This window comes from Diabrotica virgifera, chromosome 7 (genome assembly GCF_917563875.1).
Source record: "Diabrotica virgifera virgifera chromosome 7, PGI_DIABVI_V3a".
Classification (NCBI taxonomy): Eukaryota; Metazoa; Arthropoda; class Insecta; order Coleoptera; family Chrysomelidae; genus Diabrotica; species Diabrotica virgifera.
In genome coordinates this window covers 236,062,874-236,079,600 of record NC_065449.1, presented here as the reverse complement: position 1 = coordinate 236,079,600, position 16,727 = coordinate 236,062,874, and the positions used below count along the sequence as shown (strand labels likewise).

The following is a 16,727-nucleotide window of genomic DNA, read 5'->3' as shown; positions in this document are numbered from 1 at the left end:
CGAAAAATCATCTTCACTTTGAGAGATTAATATTGCGTCGTCTGCATAGTAGAGTATTTTAAATTAGTTTTCTCCCATTGGGTATCTATTCTGGCTCTTATTTTTTTATTATTTCATCCATGATTAATAATACTGTCCTATGAAAAGAAAACAATAAAGGGAATTGAACAAGATTTCATAGTTTATTTATTTATTTATATAAAGTACCCCGACAACTGCGCTCATTGGTACATTTCACAGTTTAATATTTTTAATGATTAATTATTTATATGGGAAATAATCCACAATTAAAATGAAAAAATAATTTTATATACATTTTGTATTTTGACAACGGCACCCGATTTGGGCGTCGAAACGTTAATAAAATTATTTTTTCATTTTAATTGTGGCTTATTTCCCATATAAATAATTAATCATAAAAATGCCACAAGGAAATAGCTTCAGAAAAACACATTAATAATTTTAAATTATTAAATTTGAAAATAGTAAAAAAAATTAAACATTCATCATTCTCTTTGCCTTATCCCTATGCGGGGTCGGCTTCCCTAATTGCAATTCTCCACACAATTCTATCTTGGGTCATATCAATGTTAACCCCCTTTACCAACATGTCCTGCCCTATCGTCTCCCCCCAGGGCTTCTTTGGTCTTCCTCTCCTACTCCTTCCATGAATCTGCACTTCAGCTTTTCTTCGTATTGGGTGATTAACGTCTCGACGTTGAACATGACCAAACCATCTTAACCTATGGTCTCTCATTTTGGCATCAATTGGTGCCAAACCTAGACTTTCCGTAATATACTCATTTCTAATTTTATCCTTCTTTGTCACTCCACTCATCCATCTAAGCGTTCTCATTTCCGCCACATGCATTCGTTGTTCCTCTTTCTTTTTCACTGCCCAACATTCAGTTCCGTGCATCATAGCCGGTCTTATGGCTGTTTTATAGAATTTTCCCTTCAACTTCATTGGAATTTTTCTGTCACACAACACACCACTCGCTTCTTTCCACTTCATCCATCCAGCCCTAATTCTACTGCATGCATCTTCATCTATTTCTCCATTACTCTGTAATACCGATCCTAGATACTTAAAACTATTGCTTTTCACAATCATTTTACCATCCAAAAATACCATTTTATTTGTAGTAACTCCATCTTTAAATGAACATTCCAAAAAAAATTTAACTAGTGCGGAAAGTCATACTTTCAGGATGAGGATCAAATTGAGATGAACAAAATAAAAACAATTGAACAATACTTCATAGTTTACTAATTTATTTATTTTTTCATGTACACAAAGTAGCTCGACAAATAAGCCCATTGGTGCCTACATTTCATAAATTAATAAATTGAAAATGGTTATTCATTTTTAATAAATTTAAATTGATAAATTTGAAAATGGTAAATGAAATGTGATAATTTGTTATTAAAATATTTTTTTTGTAGTGTAATTTAAGCAGATGTAAGATCTGCATGTGAAGTATAAATTTGTATTTTACAGGTTGATGGTTCCCATGATTCAAAAACCAATTCATCTACTGTAACCTGAAATCCAATTCCTGCAGTTATCTTCGCTGTGACATTATCACCGCAATCTATCTGAAAATGATGTCAAAAATATAAATTCCATGTTTTTGATCATTTCGTAATACAAAGGGTACCCTCCGATTACCTTAGAAGGACAAGGGGGGTTAAAAACGTTGCATTACATCCGATTTTCTAAATACCTTTGTTCCTAAAAATCTCAAATAATTACTAGTTTTCGGCATACTACTTCCCTATTAGATGCCATAATTAACATTTCTATAATTTAATGCATTTCCTCATACTTTTATAAATACATGACAGTGGACTAAAAATAATCCCTTTTGAATACCTTCAACACCATCCCAAAATGGAAAGGTATGCACGATATCATTCAGTAGGCGGGATCAAGTTTTCGTTGGAATTTTGCCACACTGAACAGGCAGGAAGTGAAATGCAATTTTCAGATCTCCCCTGGCCTTCCTTTTTCAGCACTCGGTTAGTTTGAAAATTGTAGAAGCCACGAAGGCGTTACCAGGAACTTGGTTTCAATAAAAGTTTTATTTTTAATATTATTTTTAATTCTATTAACCTTCGGATGACCAAGCGCGGGAAATTGTGACCCCAGCGTATGTTTTTCTTTACTAAATTCAAAAGTAGTTTCAATTTTTAACTCATTATTTTTGTTTTTGACTTTAATATCATTCTAGATATCCTCATATTTTGAAATAAAAAAAATTCCCTATATTTTACGAATATCAAATATATTCTGAAGTTGATGTTTAGTAGAATACCGTCTATTATGTGTAATTCCAAGTAGTTTTACGCTAATGACGTCGACTTTGCAAAGTAACAAGACACTTACTCAACATATACACTACACATGACACTAATACTCATGTTGTGACTGGCTGAATGACATAAAGTCCATGCCATAAAAAAAATTAAAAAACTAAAAAAAAAATCTTTATTTTTTGTAAATTGTCATTTTTGACATTTTTGACCTGGGGTCATTTTTCCCCCTTGGTCATCCGTGTAACAAAAAAATGTTGGTCATCGGAAGGTTAAAATAAAAGTTTCAATCGTATTATGTAGTTGACAACACGGAATTCATATCATGTATTTTGTTGAAATTCGGTACTAGCAGTCGGATTTTTTTCAGTTCTTCAGAGATAGTCATATATATAGAGCTTTTTATTCACAGTCATTTGTTTCGAGCTTCTGTCATATGTCGTATAATACGTGTATATTAATACTATACACAGATTATACAACATATGACAGAAGCTCGAAACAAATGACAATCGGTGAAAAGCCCTATACACTTTCTGATGACAGCTAATGAGCTTGAAAACGGTAAGCAGGTTTATGTCACTCTCTGAACGAACTGAAATATAAGACGTCTCTTGGTTTCGTTTTACAATGCAATTATTATTTAACAAAATCTGTTTGTAAGTTGAAAACAATGAAACACCCGATATTGTTTTATTAACGTATCTCTAACTTAATTGTAAATAAATATTTAATAGGATTTAATAGTAGGTAATTTGTTCTACATAGATTTACTTTCATACCCCTTTCATCTGCAAGTAGGTCTGCAAGTAGATCAATGTGAGGACAAAGAGGAATAACGAACGGGTATCGGAAGACGGAGAACGTTGTAAACAGATAATATATAGATATTATATAATTTGTTCTACATGCTTACCAATAAACACGAAATTTCTAATTCAGTACCACTCGAAGGAAAGTGTACAGGAATAGTGGTAGGAAAAGATGATGTTATTTGTTCCTCAAACTGCAGGTATCCTCTAAAAATTAGTTTAATACTTTGCATAAACGTATCGTCAGTAATCTCAGGGCTATTTTCACCATTTACCATGTACTAACAAGCTCAATTTTCGTGAGTAGCTTCATTTTGACGAGTCGACCAAATTTTTCCTTACAACAATTTCCGTATAAGGTGGATGACAACAAAGATAGCAGGGATAGTCCAGTCGGGTTATAGACGAATAACAGGCCTAACCGTGCATGCCGAGCTGCCCAAATTTTATTTTTTTTATCTTTAGGGAGGGTCAATAGTAGTCTAAATTTAAAATCTTGACTGAATTCCGCCGTTGCGTTAGCCGTCATTTTTATTTTAAATAGAAACCGTTTTTGCTCAATATCTCCGCCATTTTCAACTTCTCGACAAAAAGTATAAGAACTAAAATTGTTGAAAATATGATTTTCTATAATTATTTCTTTCATTACAATCTTTTTCGTGCGATCGATATTTTCCGATTTATGATAGATAGATAGATACGTTTATTGACAATTTTTACATAGTTAACATTACATGTCATGTCACAATATAAATAAGTCACTTTTGTATACATAGGAAATAACTAAGAAATAATACAAGAACACATAATATAACATATGCAGTAAAAAATAGTAATATAAAAATATAAAAAAAAACAATTCAGTTAGGTGTAATATAGTTTTCATAAAAACGACCACACTAGGAGCTCAAACAAGCAAATTCCTGTATACTATAGAAACAGTGTTCCAGCAGGACGTGTTTTGCTAATTTATAAAATTGTTTAGAATTCATTGCCTTAATATTAATATTTTTGTTTAGGTTTAACAAACAATTATGTGTGTGTGTGTGTGTGTGTGTGTGTGTGTGTGTGTGTGTGTGTGTGTGTGTGTGTGTGTGTGTGTGTGTGTGTGTGTGTGTGTGTGTGTGTGTGTGTGTGTGTGTGTGTGTGTGTGTGTGTGTGTGTGTGTGTGTGTGTGTGTGTGTGTGTGTGTGTGTGTGTGTGTGTGTGTGTGTGTGTGTGTGTGTGTGTGTGTGTGTGTGTGTGTGTGTGTGTGTGTGTGTGTGTGTGTGTGTGTGTGTGTGTGTGTGTGTGTGTGTGTGTGTGTGTGTGTGTGTGTGTGTGTGTGTGTGTGTGTGTGTGTGTGTGTGTGTGTGTGTGTGTGTGTGTGTGTGTGTGTGTGTGTGTGTGTGTGTGTGTGTGTGTGTGTGTGTGTGTGTGTGTGTGTGTGTGTGTGTGTGTGTGTGTGTGTGTGTGTGTGTGTGTGTGTGTGTGTGTGTGTGTGTGTGTGTGTGTGTGTGTGTGTGTGTGTGTGTGTGTGTGTGTGTGTGTGTGTGTGTGTGTGTGTGTGTGTGTGTGTGTGTGTGTGTGTGTGTGTGTGTGTGTGTGTGTGTGTGTGTGTGTGTGTGTGTGTGTGTGTGTGTGTGTGTGTGTGTGTGTGTGTGTGTGTGTGTGTGTGTGTGTGTGTGTGTGTGTGTGTGTGTGTGTGTGTGTGTGTGTGTGTGTGTGTGTGTGTGTGTGTGTGTGTGTGTGTGTGTGTGTGTGTGTGTGTGTGTGTGTGTGTGTGTGTGTGTGTGTGTGTGTGTGTGTGTGTGTGTGTGTGTGTGTGTGTGTGTGTGTGTGTGTGTGTGTGTGTGTGTGTGTGTGTGTGTGTGTGTGTGTGTGTGTGTGTGTGTGTGTGTGTGTGTGTGTGTGTGTGTGTGTGTGTGTGTGTGTGTGTGTGTGTGTGTGTGTGTGTGTGTGTGTGTGTGTGTGTGTGTGTGTGTGTGTGTGTGTGTGTGTGTGTGTGTGTGTGTGTGTGTGTGTGTGTGTGTGTGTGTGTGTGTGTGTGTGTGTGTGTGTGTGTGTGTGTGTGTGTGTGTGTGTGTGTGTGTGTGTGTGTGTGTGTGTGTGTGTGTGTGTGTGTGTGTGTGTGTGTGTGTGTGTGTGTGTGTGTGTGTGTGTGTGTGTGTGTGTGTGTGTGTGTGTGTGTGTGTGTGTGTGTGTGTGTGTGTGTGTGTGTGTGTGTGTGTGTGTGTGTGTGTGTGTGTGTGTGTGTGTGTGTGTGTGTGTGTGTGTGTGTGTGTGTGTGTGTGTGTGTGTGTGTGTGTGTGTGTGTGTGTGTGTGTGTGTGTGTGTGTGTGTGTGTGTGTGTGTGTGTGTGTGTGTGTGTGTGTGTGTGTGTGTGTGTGTGTGTGTGTGTGTGTGTGTGTGTGTGTGTGTGTGTGTGTGTGTGTGTGTGTGTGTGTGTGTGTGTGTGTGTGTGTGTGTGTGTGTGTGTGTGTGTGTGTGTGTGTGTGTGTGTGTGTGTGTGTGTGTGTGTGTGTGTGTGTGTGTGTGTGTGTGTGTGTGTGTGTGTGTGTGTGTGTGTGTGTGTGTGTGTGTGTGTGTGTGTGTGTGTGTGTGTGTGTGTGTGTGTGTGTGTGTGTGTGTGTGTGTGTGTGTGTGTGTGTGTGTGTGTGTGTGTGTGTGTGTGTGTGTGTGTGTGTGTGTGTGTGTGTGTGTGTGTGTGTGTGTGTGTGTGTGTGTGTGTGTGTGTGTGTGTGTGTGTGTGTGTGTGTGTGTGTGTGTGTGTGTGTGTGTGTGTGTGTGTGTGTGTGTGTGTGTGTGTGTGTGTGTGTGTGTGTGTGTGTGTGTGTGTGTGTGTGTGTGTGTGTGTGTGTGTGTGTGTGTGTGTGTGTGTGAGAGATCCTGGCATCAGACAAAATCTATTTGCCACAAATCATTTAAATTCTTAATTAAATTAAATGATTTCATATTGTCTATTTCTAAACTATACCGCTATATTTGAATTTCTGATAAAATTAATGATGGAATCTAGTACCGCTTTATCCGAGGAAGAAAGGAGAGTTGTAATATTTAGTGGCAATGGACACTCGTGATGAATTAGTTCTTGATACAGAATTGAAGAAGATTGAGAGTTCAGAGAACATTCTAGAAATATATGATTTAGATCACCAATGGATATATTGTCACAACTACAGACAGGGGAGTTAAGTATTCCAATTTTATATAAGTGAGATGGAAAGCGAGCATGGTTCAAGTTTAAACGAGTCAATACTGACATGTGTTCTCTATTATAATTAAAGGTGAAATGAGGAATGTTTTTTGGAAGTGTAGGGTGAATTCTGAAATAATGGTTTGTAGATTTACTTGCAATTCTTTTGTAATCAGTTTCCCATTTCCTTCTGATATTAAGTTTGAGAGCATTATTCAAATCATTTAAATTAAATACATTGTCAATATGGTGGCAACTGTGACTACTTTTTGCGGCTATATCCGCAATTTCATTACCTTCGACTCCGCAATGTCCTTTCGTCCAAATAAACGAAACAGTTACATTATTTTGTTTAAGATCCATAATTAATTTTTTAATGTTCAAATTTAAGGCATTTCGGAATTGGGTTATTGGGTGACCGCTAATAGCTTGTAATGCTGATTTTGTGTCTGAAATTATTGCCACATTCATGCATGTTTGAGTTGCACACCATTTTAGTGCCTTTTCAATAGCAAAGGACTCGGCGGTAAAAATGGAACAATAATTTGAGACTCTGTACTTTTCAATATGATTTATGTTTGAAACAAAAAATGCCAAACCTGTATTTAGCTCCGTTTTTGACCCATCTGTATATATTTTAGTTAAGTTCGACCCGAGACCATTCACAATAGATTTTATCATGGCTTGGTTTAAGATATTACAATCTGAATACCGAGGGAATATGGTGATAGGTTTGTCAATTATAGAATCGAAACTGTGTGCATACAATGGTATTTTATTAAGTTTAACAATATCATTTTGAAATAAGTTTGTATCAATAAATGAACAAACAATTATACAGATTTTAATCTATTGTATTAAGTTGTGTAACACACAATCTGGAATATGGTATAATGATATGACTTTTGTTTCTTGTATTATAGTGATGTTGATCAGCATGTGTTTCTACATCTTGTGTATTATTATGAACAGTTAACAAAGTTTCAAAAATATATATTGAAGGTAAAGGAAGGATGCCATACTTTTTAAACAAGGGTTTACAGCTGGCGCGATATTCTGCTGAGTCAATAATTCTGATTTCTGCTTTTTGAAAAGTGAAAACTTTATATGAATAGGACGAGTTTCCCCAAAGAAGTATGCAATATGTCAGGATACTATGAACCAATCCAAAATAAACTGACCTAAGAATATCTCGACTCACAGAAGTAGCCAATCTGCGCATAGCAAAAATCTGTTAGGCGAGCTTCTTACACAATCCTTCAATATGGGGCGACCAGTTCAACTTGTATCCATAGTAACACCTAGTAACTTTACTGGTTCGGATGGTTTAACCCATCTATCAGAACTAAATACTATTGTCTGGGTTTTCTGCCCGTCTAACTTAAGTTTGTTACAGTTAAACCAGGATTTAGATTTTTCCAATATTTCCTGACTGTAATCAGTTTTACCTCTACATAATAAGGTTGTGTCATCTGCAAAAAGAACACAGTTGATGTTATCCAAGGCACTTGGTAAATCATTTATATGTATCAAGAATAGCAGAGGTCCCAAAACTGATCATTGTGGTACTTCAGTTGAAACTGGTAAAGGATTAGATTCTTGATTATTAAATGCAACAATCTGTGTTCTTCCTGTAAGATATGATTTTAAAAGGTCATGTATGGTACCCCTTATTCCATAGTACTCCAATTTTATCAATAGTGTTTGAATATCCACACAATCGAAAGCTTTTGTAAGGTCACACATTAAACCATTAGTAGGTTCACCTGTATCAAGACCGTGAACAATATGTTCTATTACTGCTAATAAAGCTTTAGTTGTTGAGTATTTTTTTCTAAAACGAAATTGAGAGTTAGATGTAATTGATTTGTTATCCAAATAATTTGCTATACGATCTTTAATTAAGATTTCAAAAATTTTAGTTACTGTTGGTACTATGGTAATAGGTCTGTAATTGTCTGGAGCATTTTTATTTCCTTTTTTATGAAGTGGAATTACTTTTGATATTTTGAATACATCAGGCCAGTAACCCTCGTTAATACATTTGTTAAATATTAATGGCCATGGGGGAAAATAATGACAGAGCATAACTATTGAATTATTTCGTTTATTACTGATTATTGTCGGAATGGCGATACATACCTGTTATTTTGTAGGGCATTGTTTTATTTGGATGAAAAATACACTAACCTTTCTAGTGATATCTTTGTCCTACTGTTACTAATAAAAAATGGTCTCGTGGTATTAATAACTTTTGAAAGTATGACCAGGACAACGTACCACACAATTTGTATGACAATATGTAGGAAAATACAGGTGATAATACAGGTAAAGATAAGAGGCGGAAGGAGTATAGGAAGAAGGAGAGTGTCTTGGTTGAAGAATTTAAGGGACTGGTTTAAATGCAGTTCTATAGAACTCTTCAGAGCAGCAGTAGATAGAGTAAATATAGTGATGATAATATCCAACCTCTAATTAGGAGACGGCACTTAAAGAAGGCGTAGGAAAATCCTAGCGCAGTTGCTATAATCATCATCATCATCATTTGGCTCTACAACTCTCTGTGAGTCTTGGCCGCGTTGACTATTTCATTCCATTGTTGTCGGTCCTGAGCAGCTATTTCCCATTGCTGTACTCCCATTTTGCGTAGGTCACTGGCTACTGTGTCTTTCCATCTCTTTCTTGGTCGACCAACTAACCTTTTGCCGTCGGGCCTTTCCCAGAATGTGACGTTCAGAAGTCTTTCGACCCGCCCATCGTATTCGGTTTGCTTTAATGTAGCGGACTATGTTTTCATCTCCATATATATTGTCTGGAGTTCATAATTGTGTCTTCTTCTCCATTCTCCTGTAGTCTCTTCTCTGCAAGGCCCAGAGATAGTCCGCAGTAATTTTGTCGTTCCCCGCTGGTTCAGAGTCCATGTTTCGTTTCCATACGTTATTGTGGGACGAATTATTGTCTTATATACTCTTATTTAATATAATAAAATATAACTAACGCTATAATATATAAACGAATATAAACGAAATAATTCAATAATTATTGTTCTCTAACTATCATTATATTTCTCTATCACACTGAAAATATCGACCGCACGAAAAAAATTGTAACAAAATTATAGAAAATTACATTTTCAACAATTTTAATTCTCATACTTTCTGTCGAGAGAGAAGTTGAAAATGGCGATTATATTGAGCAAAATCGGTCCCCATTTAAAATCAAAATGACGGCTAACATAAGGGCGGAATTCAGTCGAGATTTTAAATTTAGACTACTCTTAACTAGTATTGACCCTCCATAAAGATTAGAAAAATTAAATTTGGGGCAGCTCGGCATGCAAGGTTAGGCCTCTTATTCGTCTAATCCGACTGGACTATCCCTGCTATATTTATTATCTACCACATACGGAAATTGTTTTAATGAAAAAGTTGACTGTCTCGTTAAAATGAAGCTACTTATGAAAAAATTAGATTGTTAGTAGTAAATGGTGAAAATAGGCCTGGAATCCCTAACTATTATTCAATATTGAATTAAACATAACTAACACTGCCTTATATCAACATTAAATACTGTGCATTATTGAGAAGATTTTGGAGAAGTAGTGGGAAAATACACATGTAACTCTTGCTGTTTAAAATATTTTTATGTGGTCTCTAAAAATGGTCCAGGTGACTGATTTCTTATGAGGGCTCAAAAAAAGTAAACATTTTGTGACTAAATATTAGTTTTATAAAAAAAATGCCAGTAACATAAGGGTTAAATAATTAAAAATACTGTAAGGAAAGATGTTGAATGGGTTGCATATGTGAGTTCATTTTAAATGAAGTAAAGAAACACAGACGTACTCACAATCATTTAATTTACTTCGACGACCGGTTTCCATCTCTACAATATACAGATCATCTTCAGGTCGGCGTTAGAAGTGATTAAATGACGTTACAAGGGATGATTTGTCAGTTCATCAACATGCTACTGATTTTTTTATCATTTTAAAGAAATTTGAGAGTAAGAAACTCATAAATCGTATAAAAACCTTCAATATGGCGTTCGCTAAATAGATCTATCCTTATTTGTTGCTTCGAAAATTGCAAAATAAATCATACATTTTGAGTTTTTTAAATATTCATAACTTACGTAAAAATTAACTTGAAACCTTCTTATTACACGGAATGCTGAGACTTCTGGTGCTTAAATCATACCGTAAATTGTAAAGCAATTGGTCAAATAGTTTAAAAGTTATTTAATTCGTTTTTCCCAAATGAATTTTGTTTTGCAACGATATAAGTCAGAAAATGATGAAGTTACAATAATACTTTGGATAGTTTATGAAAGAAGAAGATTTACACTATTAATTTAATTTAAAAAAATGACAAAAAATAATTCTAAATATTGCAAAATTATTTTGCAAGGACATGTGAATTAAAAAAACGGGGGGCTAACTTCGTCTCTAATTGTCCTAGGACAATTGTTTTTCTTTCTAAACGTGTATAAAAATTCAGTCTTTCTAAATACAAAAAAATATTTTTTTACAGGTGACGGTTAAAAAGTTATTCTAATTGTCTTTAAGTAAGCAAAAACTCGACATGTTTTTACAAAATAACTTTGATCTGTTTCAAATTACTTTTAGTCATTTTTTTTATTAAGTTAATAGTAAAAATGTTTCTCTTTCAAAAACTATCCGAAAGTGTTACTGTAACCTCATAATTTTCTGACTTACAGTCTTGCAAAAAATGAATTTGGTATAAACAAATTAAATAACTTTTAAACTATTTTACCAATTACTTTGAAATTTAAAATATGATTTAAGCACAATAAGTCTCAGCATTCCGTGTAATAAGAGGTTCTAACTTAATTTTTATATAAGTTATGAACATTTATAAAATCTCAAAATTTGTGATTTATTTTGCAATTTTCTGAGCAACAAATAAGGATAGACATATTCAGCGAACGTTATATTGACATTTTTTAGACGATTTATGAGTTCCTTATTCTCAAATTTGTTTAGATGCTTTACTTTTTGGTATTTTTTATCTTCACATCAACTATGTATATCATCAAAATCGATTTTTTATTTTTATTTGTTTATAGCTACATATATCATCAAAATCGGCTGCAGGAAACATATAGGTTTTTAATATAGATATCTATACTATTAAAAAAATTTGGTTTTGGCCCGGAGGGGGATGTGTCACGAGAAAAATCTTATTTCTCTGGACTATAATGACTTTGTTATATTTTTCCAAAGTTATAGTTAGAACGATCTTACGTAAATGATATAATAGAATTGTATCAATCGTTAGTTGAAAAACTACATACACAAACAAATCACGTAGATTACCTAAATATTTTACACCACTTACGGATTTGCAGGATCTGGACAATAGATAATTGATTCACATTGGACATGTACTACAATACAGCAAACTAAAGCTAAAACAACAATTGTTTTAGACATTGTATTGACTTCAAAAAATATGTCGGACTATAATAAAAACTCAAAATTTTGTAGTTCGCTTTCCGATTTTTATATAGAGTCAAAACATACTCAGCGATAAAGTAGTTTAGTAATCAATAGATTAATCGTGACCAATCAAATTCGCTGTTCAAGATTTCAGCAACAGAAATTCGTAGAAAATATAGAAATATTTATTTAGATAAAATATTTTCTTAGAGTGGGTATGAATAATTTCGCAATGTGTTTTTAGTTAGAACAGTGTTTGGATTTTATACCATTTTTTCCTTGCCCTTCCTGTTCTTAAGGGTTTAAGTAAAGCAAGAGAATACATTTGCAATAAAATACTTCTCTTCTTCCTGCTTCCTTAATAGGCTCGCGCCTCTTCGATCTTCGGATGATTCCTCATCAGATATCCAGGTTGTCTCACCATCTCTTCCTTGGCCTCCCTATACTCATTCGGCCGTGGGTCATCTGTCTCATGCTATCTTTACCAGTTTTCCTTCTCCCATTCTGCTTATATGGCTATACCATTCTTTTTTTTTTCAGTGTGCAGTCATTTATATTCTCTATATTGCAGCTTTGCCTGAGGTTGAGGTCTGTGCTACGTTGTCTATCCCATAATGATTTTCCTATGATATCTCGGACTATTTTCATTTCTCACGTTTCCATCAGTCTGTATGTTTATGTCCTTGTGGTGTCATAATTGGCCTAACTACTTTCCTATAGATCTTGGCATTTGTTTCTGTCTGTAGATATGTGTTTAACACATCCTGCTATTCTGTTGGCTTTGTTTATTTGTTGGACAACTTCCGCTTCAGTATATTCATAACTGTGCACTAGCACTCCCAGGTAGATTATACTTCTTTTTTGCTGGATTATTTTGCTGTCCACTTCCAGCTTGCACCTTATGGGATCTTTAGAGATTATCGTAATTTTTTTTTCATTTGGTGATATTATCAATGCTTAACTTTCTTGCTATTATATTAAATTGATATAAAAGTCTCTGAAGGTCATCTTCACTCTCTGCAATAAGTATGGCATCATATGCATAGCATACTATAGAGGTAATTTCTTCACCCATTCTCTACCCTATCCTCTGGTTTTTGACTTTATGAATAATTTTATCCATGATAGGGTTAAACAGCAGCGGGCTTAATGACTCTCCTTGACGTATGCCTTTTTCACTGGTATCAGCTGTGTTAGTTTGTTTTTAATTCTGACGTGTATGATATTCCCGCTGTATTTGTTTTCGATAGTCTTGATATTATCTGACGGTTTGTTTCGTTTATATGACAGGTAAATTACGTCATTGACCTCTACATGGTTAAAGACTTTTTTAGATATATGAAGCAGCAGTAAGCTGGGAAGTTGTATTCTAGTGATTTTTCCATGACTTGCCTGACGATAAAAACTACATCGTTACAGGATCATCCGGATCTAAAGCCGTGTTGTTCTTCTGCTATATGCACAGCAGGAATAAAATATATAGTAGAGCCTAGAACTTCCCAAGTCTATTTCGCCATGCAGCCCTTTCCGTTTTCAACCGCTGCCAAACTTTTTTATTATTAATTTTACGAAAAAAAGTTATTCTTTATAAAATGCTCTGCATGGTCCATAACCTAAGATTTAACCACCAAATATCAAATTTTTAAATATTATACGAGGTATGTCAAAAAGTTTGAATTTCACTCAAGAGTAAAGTAGCTTTATTTTTCGTAATATTGGAAATTGCTATTATGAAAAGTTGTTTGGAATTAAAAACTATATTCTAATATGCAACTACATCCTTCTAATTGAAAAAAAAAATTTTTTTTGAAAAATTATGGATCTCATTATTTTTTCAGTTATTTCAATTCTGATAACTCTTTTATTATTAATTTTACGAAAAAAAGTGATTCTTAATAAAAAGTTCTGGATGGTCTAAAACTTAAAATACAACCATCTTATATCAAATTTTATCAATTGTTTACTGAAGCTGTATGTCTAACATAGTCGTCTCCACTGTCCTTCTATGTCTAGGTTCTGGGCTACCTCTTTGTCTACTTCCAGAGTCAAAATGTTATAAAATAAAGGATGTTGAGTAAGCGAGTACAACTATAAATATAGACAAGGAAGATCATGGACAAAAACTCACAAAGTGAATGTGACTACTAAACAAAATATATAAAAAGATGGTAGGCAACCATATGAACGTATTTCAAACGAGCTAGTCATCTTCAATGCGATGTCGCCAAGTTAGAAAAAGAGCATGTTAACTTAGGGTAGCATTACAACAGGAGCAATGATACCATTTTTGGTGACAATGAAGATTCAACAAAGATCCAGTTAGAAGACCCAGTCTTCTCACGGCGACAACTAACACTGCCATATATTATGTTGAAGGTATGTGTTGAGATATATATACAGTGCTAGTCAAAAGTCCGTACCCCCCTCTTATCTTTTGAACGGTTTTACCTATAATAGTGAAATTTGGATGGAGGAAATTAACTGACGTAAGCTTCTTAACTAGTTATGACAGGTACGTAATAGTGACAGATGGCGTTACAGAGCCACTGTGACCGATAATTTTAAATGGGACCTTATGGCAAGTGATACCTCGTTTGAAAGGTATTCAAAATACCTACTCAGCCATACTAATTTTTTTGTGTTTTAGTTGATTTTGGTGAATAAATTAAATAAATATAATATTGTAGCTTCGCATTTAATTAATAAAAATTCAAATGTACGCCTATGGTTTTTTTGTCAAAAAAGTTGACGTTTTTCGATTCTCTAGTAGTTTTTACGTCAACGTCAACCTTTTTGACAAGTAATCATAGGCGGAATTTTGAATTTTGAATTAATTAAATGAAACTACAATTTTATATTTATTTCATTAATTCGTCAAAATTAGCTTAAACTTAAACAATATTAGTATGACTGAATAGGTATTTTCAATACCTTTCAAACGAGGTGTCACTTGCCATAAGGTCCCATTTAAAATTATCTGTCACAGTGGCGCTGTAAAGTCATCTGTCACTATTACGTCACCTGCCATGACTAGTTAAGAAGCTTACGTCCGTTTATTTCCTATCTCCAAATTTCACTATTATAGGTATAACCGTTCAAAAGATACGAGGGGGGGTACGGACTTTTGACTAGCACTGTATAGTAGTAGTCTACCCTAAAATCCCGACAGCCAAAATCCCGACAGCCACAATCCCGATGGCCAAAATGCCGACGCGACGCCCCAGAATCCCGACAGGCCAAAATCCCGACAGGCCAGAATTTTTGGGCGTCGGGATTTTGGCTGTCGGGATTTTGGGCGGCACCGATATAGTAGACTTTTGTCTCGGCTTTTGTTTGCGACGTTGTCTATCTATCTATATTTTATCTATCTGCCATCCACCTGCAATTTCTGCCAAAAGTTTCTATTAAGCGTGTAAGTTTTTATTAAGCGTGGTGTCAGACAAGGATGTGTTATGTGACCGACATTGTTCAATGCCTACACCGAACCAATTTTTGAGGAAGCGTTAAATAATCGGTGATAAAATTGTAAATAACATCAGATACGCAGATGATACCGCCATAATGGGAGAGAGTCTAGACGATCTTTAAACCCTGTTGAACGCTGTAAACAACAATGTACTGCAAAGGGCTTAACAATTAATGCAAAGAAAACAAAATGAATGGTAAAAATTACTATCGAAATTAATATCGGAAAAATTAATAGGGAAGGTTCAGTACTAAAATTAGATAACAAAGTCCTGGAAAGGGTGAATCACTTTAGATATCTGGGTAGCTGCACTGACTGCAGGGTTGATAGTGATGAGGAAATATCGACCAATATAGAACTTGTACGAAAAAGCTTTATTAGCTGGCGTCTTTCATTGACCACGCCTCTAAGAGTATTGAAGTGCTACGTCTGGTCAGCTTTGTTCTATTGATGTGAAAGCTGGACAACAAAAATAAAGAATCTTAACAAATTGGAAGCGTTCGAGTTGTGGTGTACTGTCGCATGCTCGGAATCCTGAGGACACCACACATATCCAACGAACGTGTGCTGGAGACAAAGCACAAAGAGCAAAGAGAATTGACCAACATCATAAAAATGTAAAAGCTTGAATACTTCTTTCATATAATGAGACGGCCTAAATATCGCTAACTCCGTTAACCATTCAGGGAAAAATCGAAGGTAAACGCTGAGTTGGAAGAAAGCAACTGTTCTGGCTGCCCAACATTAAATGGAGAGGTCAAGGAGTTGTTTCATAAAGCTGCCGACCGAGAAATACTTCATCAGCTTGTTAATAGCCAACGCTTGAAAATAAGCACGGTACACAAATAGAAGAAGTTATGACCTTATCGTTATGACTTTTTTAACCTTCTTTTAGGCGTTATATATTGTGGTACTTATGACAGTAGTTATTAAGTATTTTCTATGGGAAATAAGCCACAATTTTACTAAAAAATCAATTTATTAACTTTACTTGTAAAATACTTGTAAATTACTTGTAAAATACTTGTAAATTACTTGTAAAATACTGTATTTTGTATTTTGACAACGAAACCCGATTTGGGCTTCGAAACGTTAATAAATTGATTTTTTAGTAAAATTGTGGCTTATTTCCCATAGAAAATACTTAATTATAAAAATGCCACAAAGAAATAGCTTCAGAAAAAGATAGTAGTTATATCTTGATATTTTTTGTTTCATTCATGCAATTTGCAACTCTGTTTTCTCTATTCACTTGATTTTCCACTTCTGATGTTTTCTGTAGCTAGATAGTGTGATGTTTAGTTATAGCCTAATAAAATAAAAAAAAGTCAAAATGCAAATTCGTAAAGGTTAAAACAAATTTTATATCAAAGTTTAGGTAGGTCCAAAAGATATTTTCAAGAAAGTATCCAAATCATACAAGGGGATCATTGTTCAAATAATTAAAAAGTGGTCATTTTTGCAAAAAAAAAAATACTTTTTTAACTGCTGAGGTCA

At 34.5% G+C, this 16,727-nt stretch overlaps 1 protein-coding gene across 3 annotated transcripts; it reads right to left on the bottom strand.

The window, feature by feature from the left end:
- Positions 1 to 404: 404 nt before the first annotated feature.
- Positions 405 to 11,878, bottom strand: LOC114325734 (uncharacterized). Of its 3 annotated transcripts, none has more exons than XM_050656333.1 (3): positions 11,664 to 11,878; positions 3,233 to 3,335; positions 405 to 1,599 (listed from the first exon to the last, which is right to left on the bottom strand). In XM_050656333.1, the coding sequence occupies exon 3, from the start codon at positions 1,133 to 1,135 to the stop codon at positions 527 to 529; it is 609 nt and encodes a 202-aa protein (XP_050512290.1). In that variant the 5' UTR covers positions 1,136 to 1,599; positions 3,233 to 3,335; positions 11,664 to 11,878; the 3' UTR covers positions 405 to 526. The 3 variants fall into 3 exon arrangements, with proteins under 3 accessions (XP_050512290.1, XP_050512291.1, XP_028129665.2); XM_028273864.2 differs by having other exon boundaries at positions 1,254 to 1,599; XM_050656334.1 differs by lacking the exon at positions 3,233 to 3,335 and having other exon boundaries at positions 11,664 to 11,861.
- Positions 11,879 to 16,727: the final 4,849 nt, after the last annotated feature.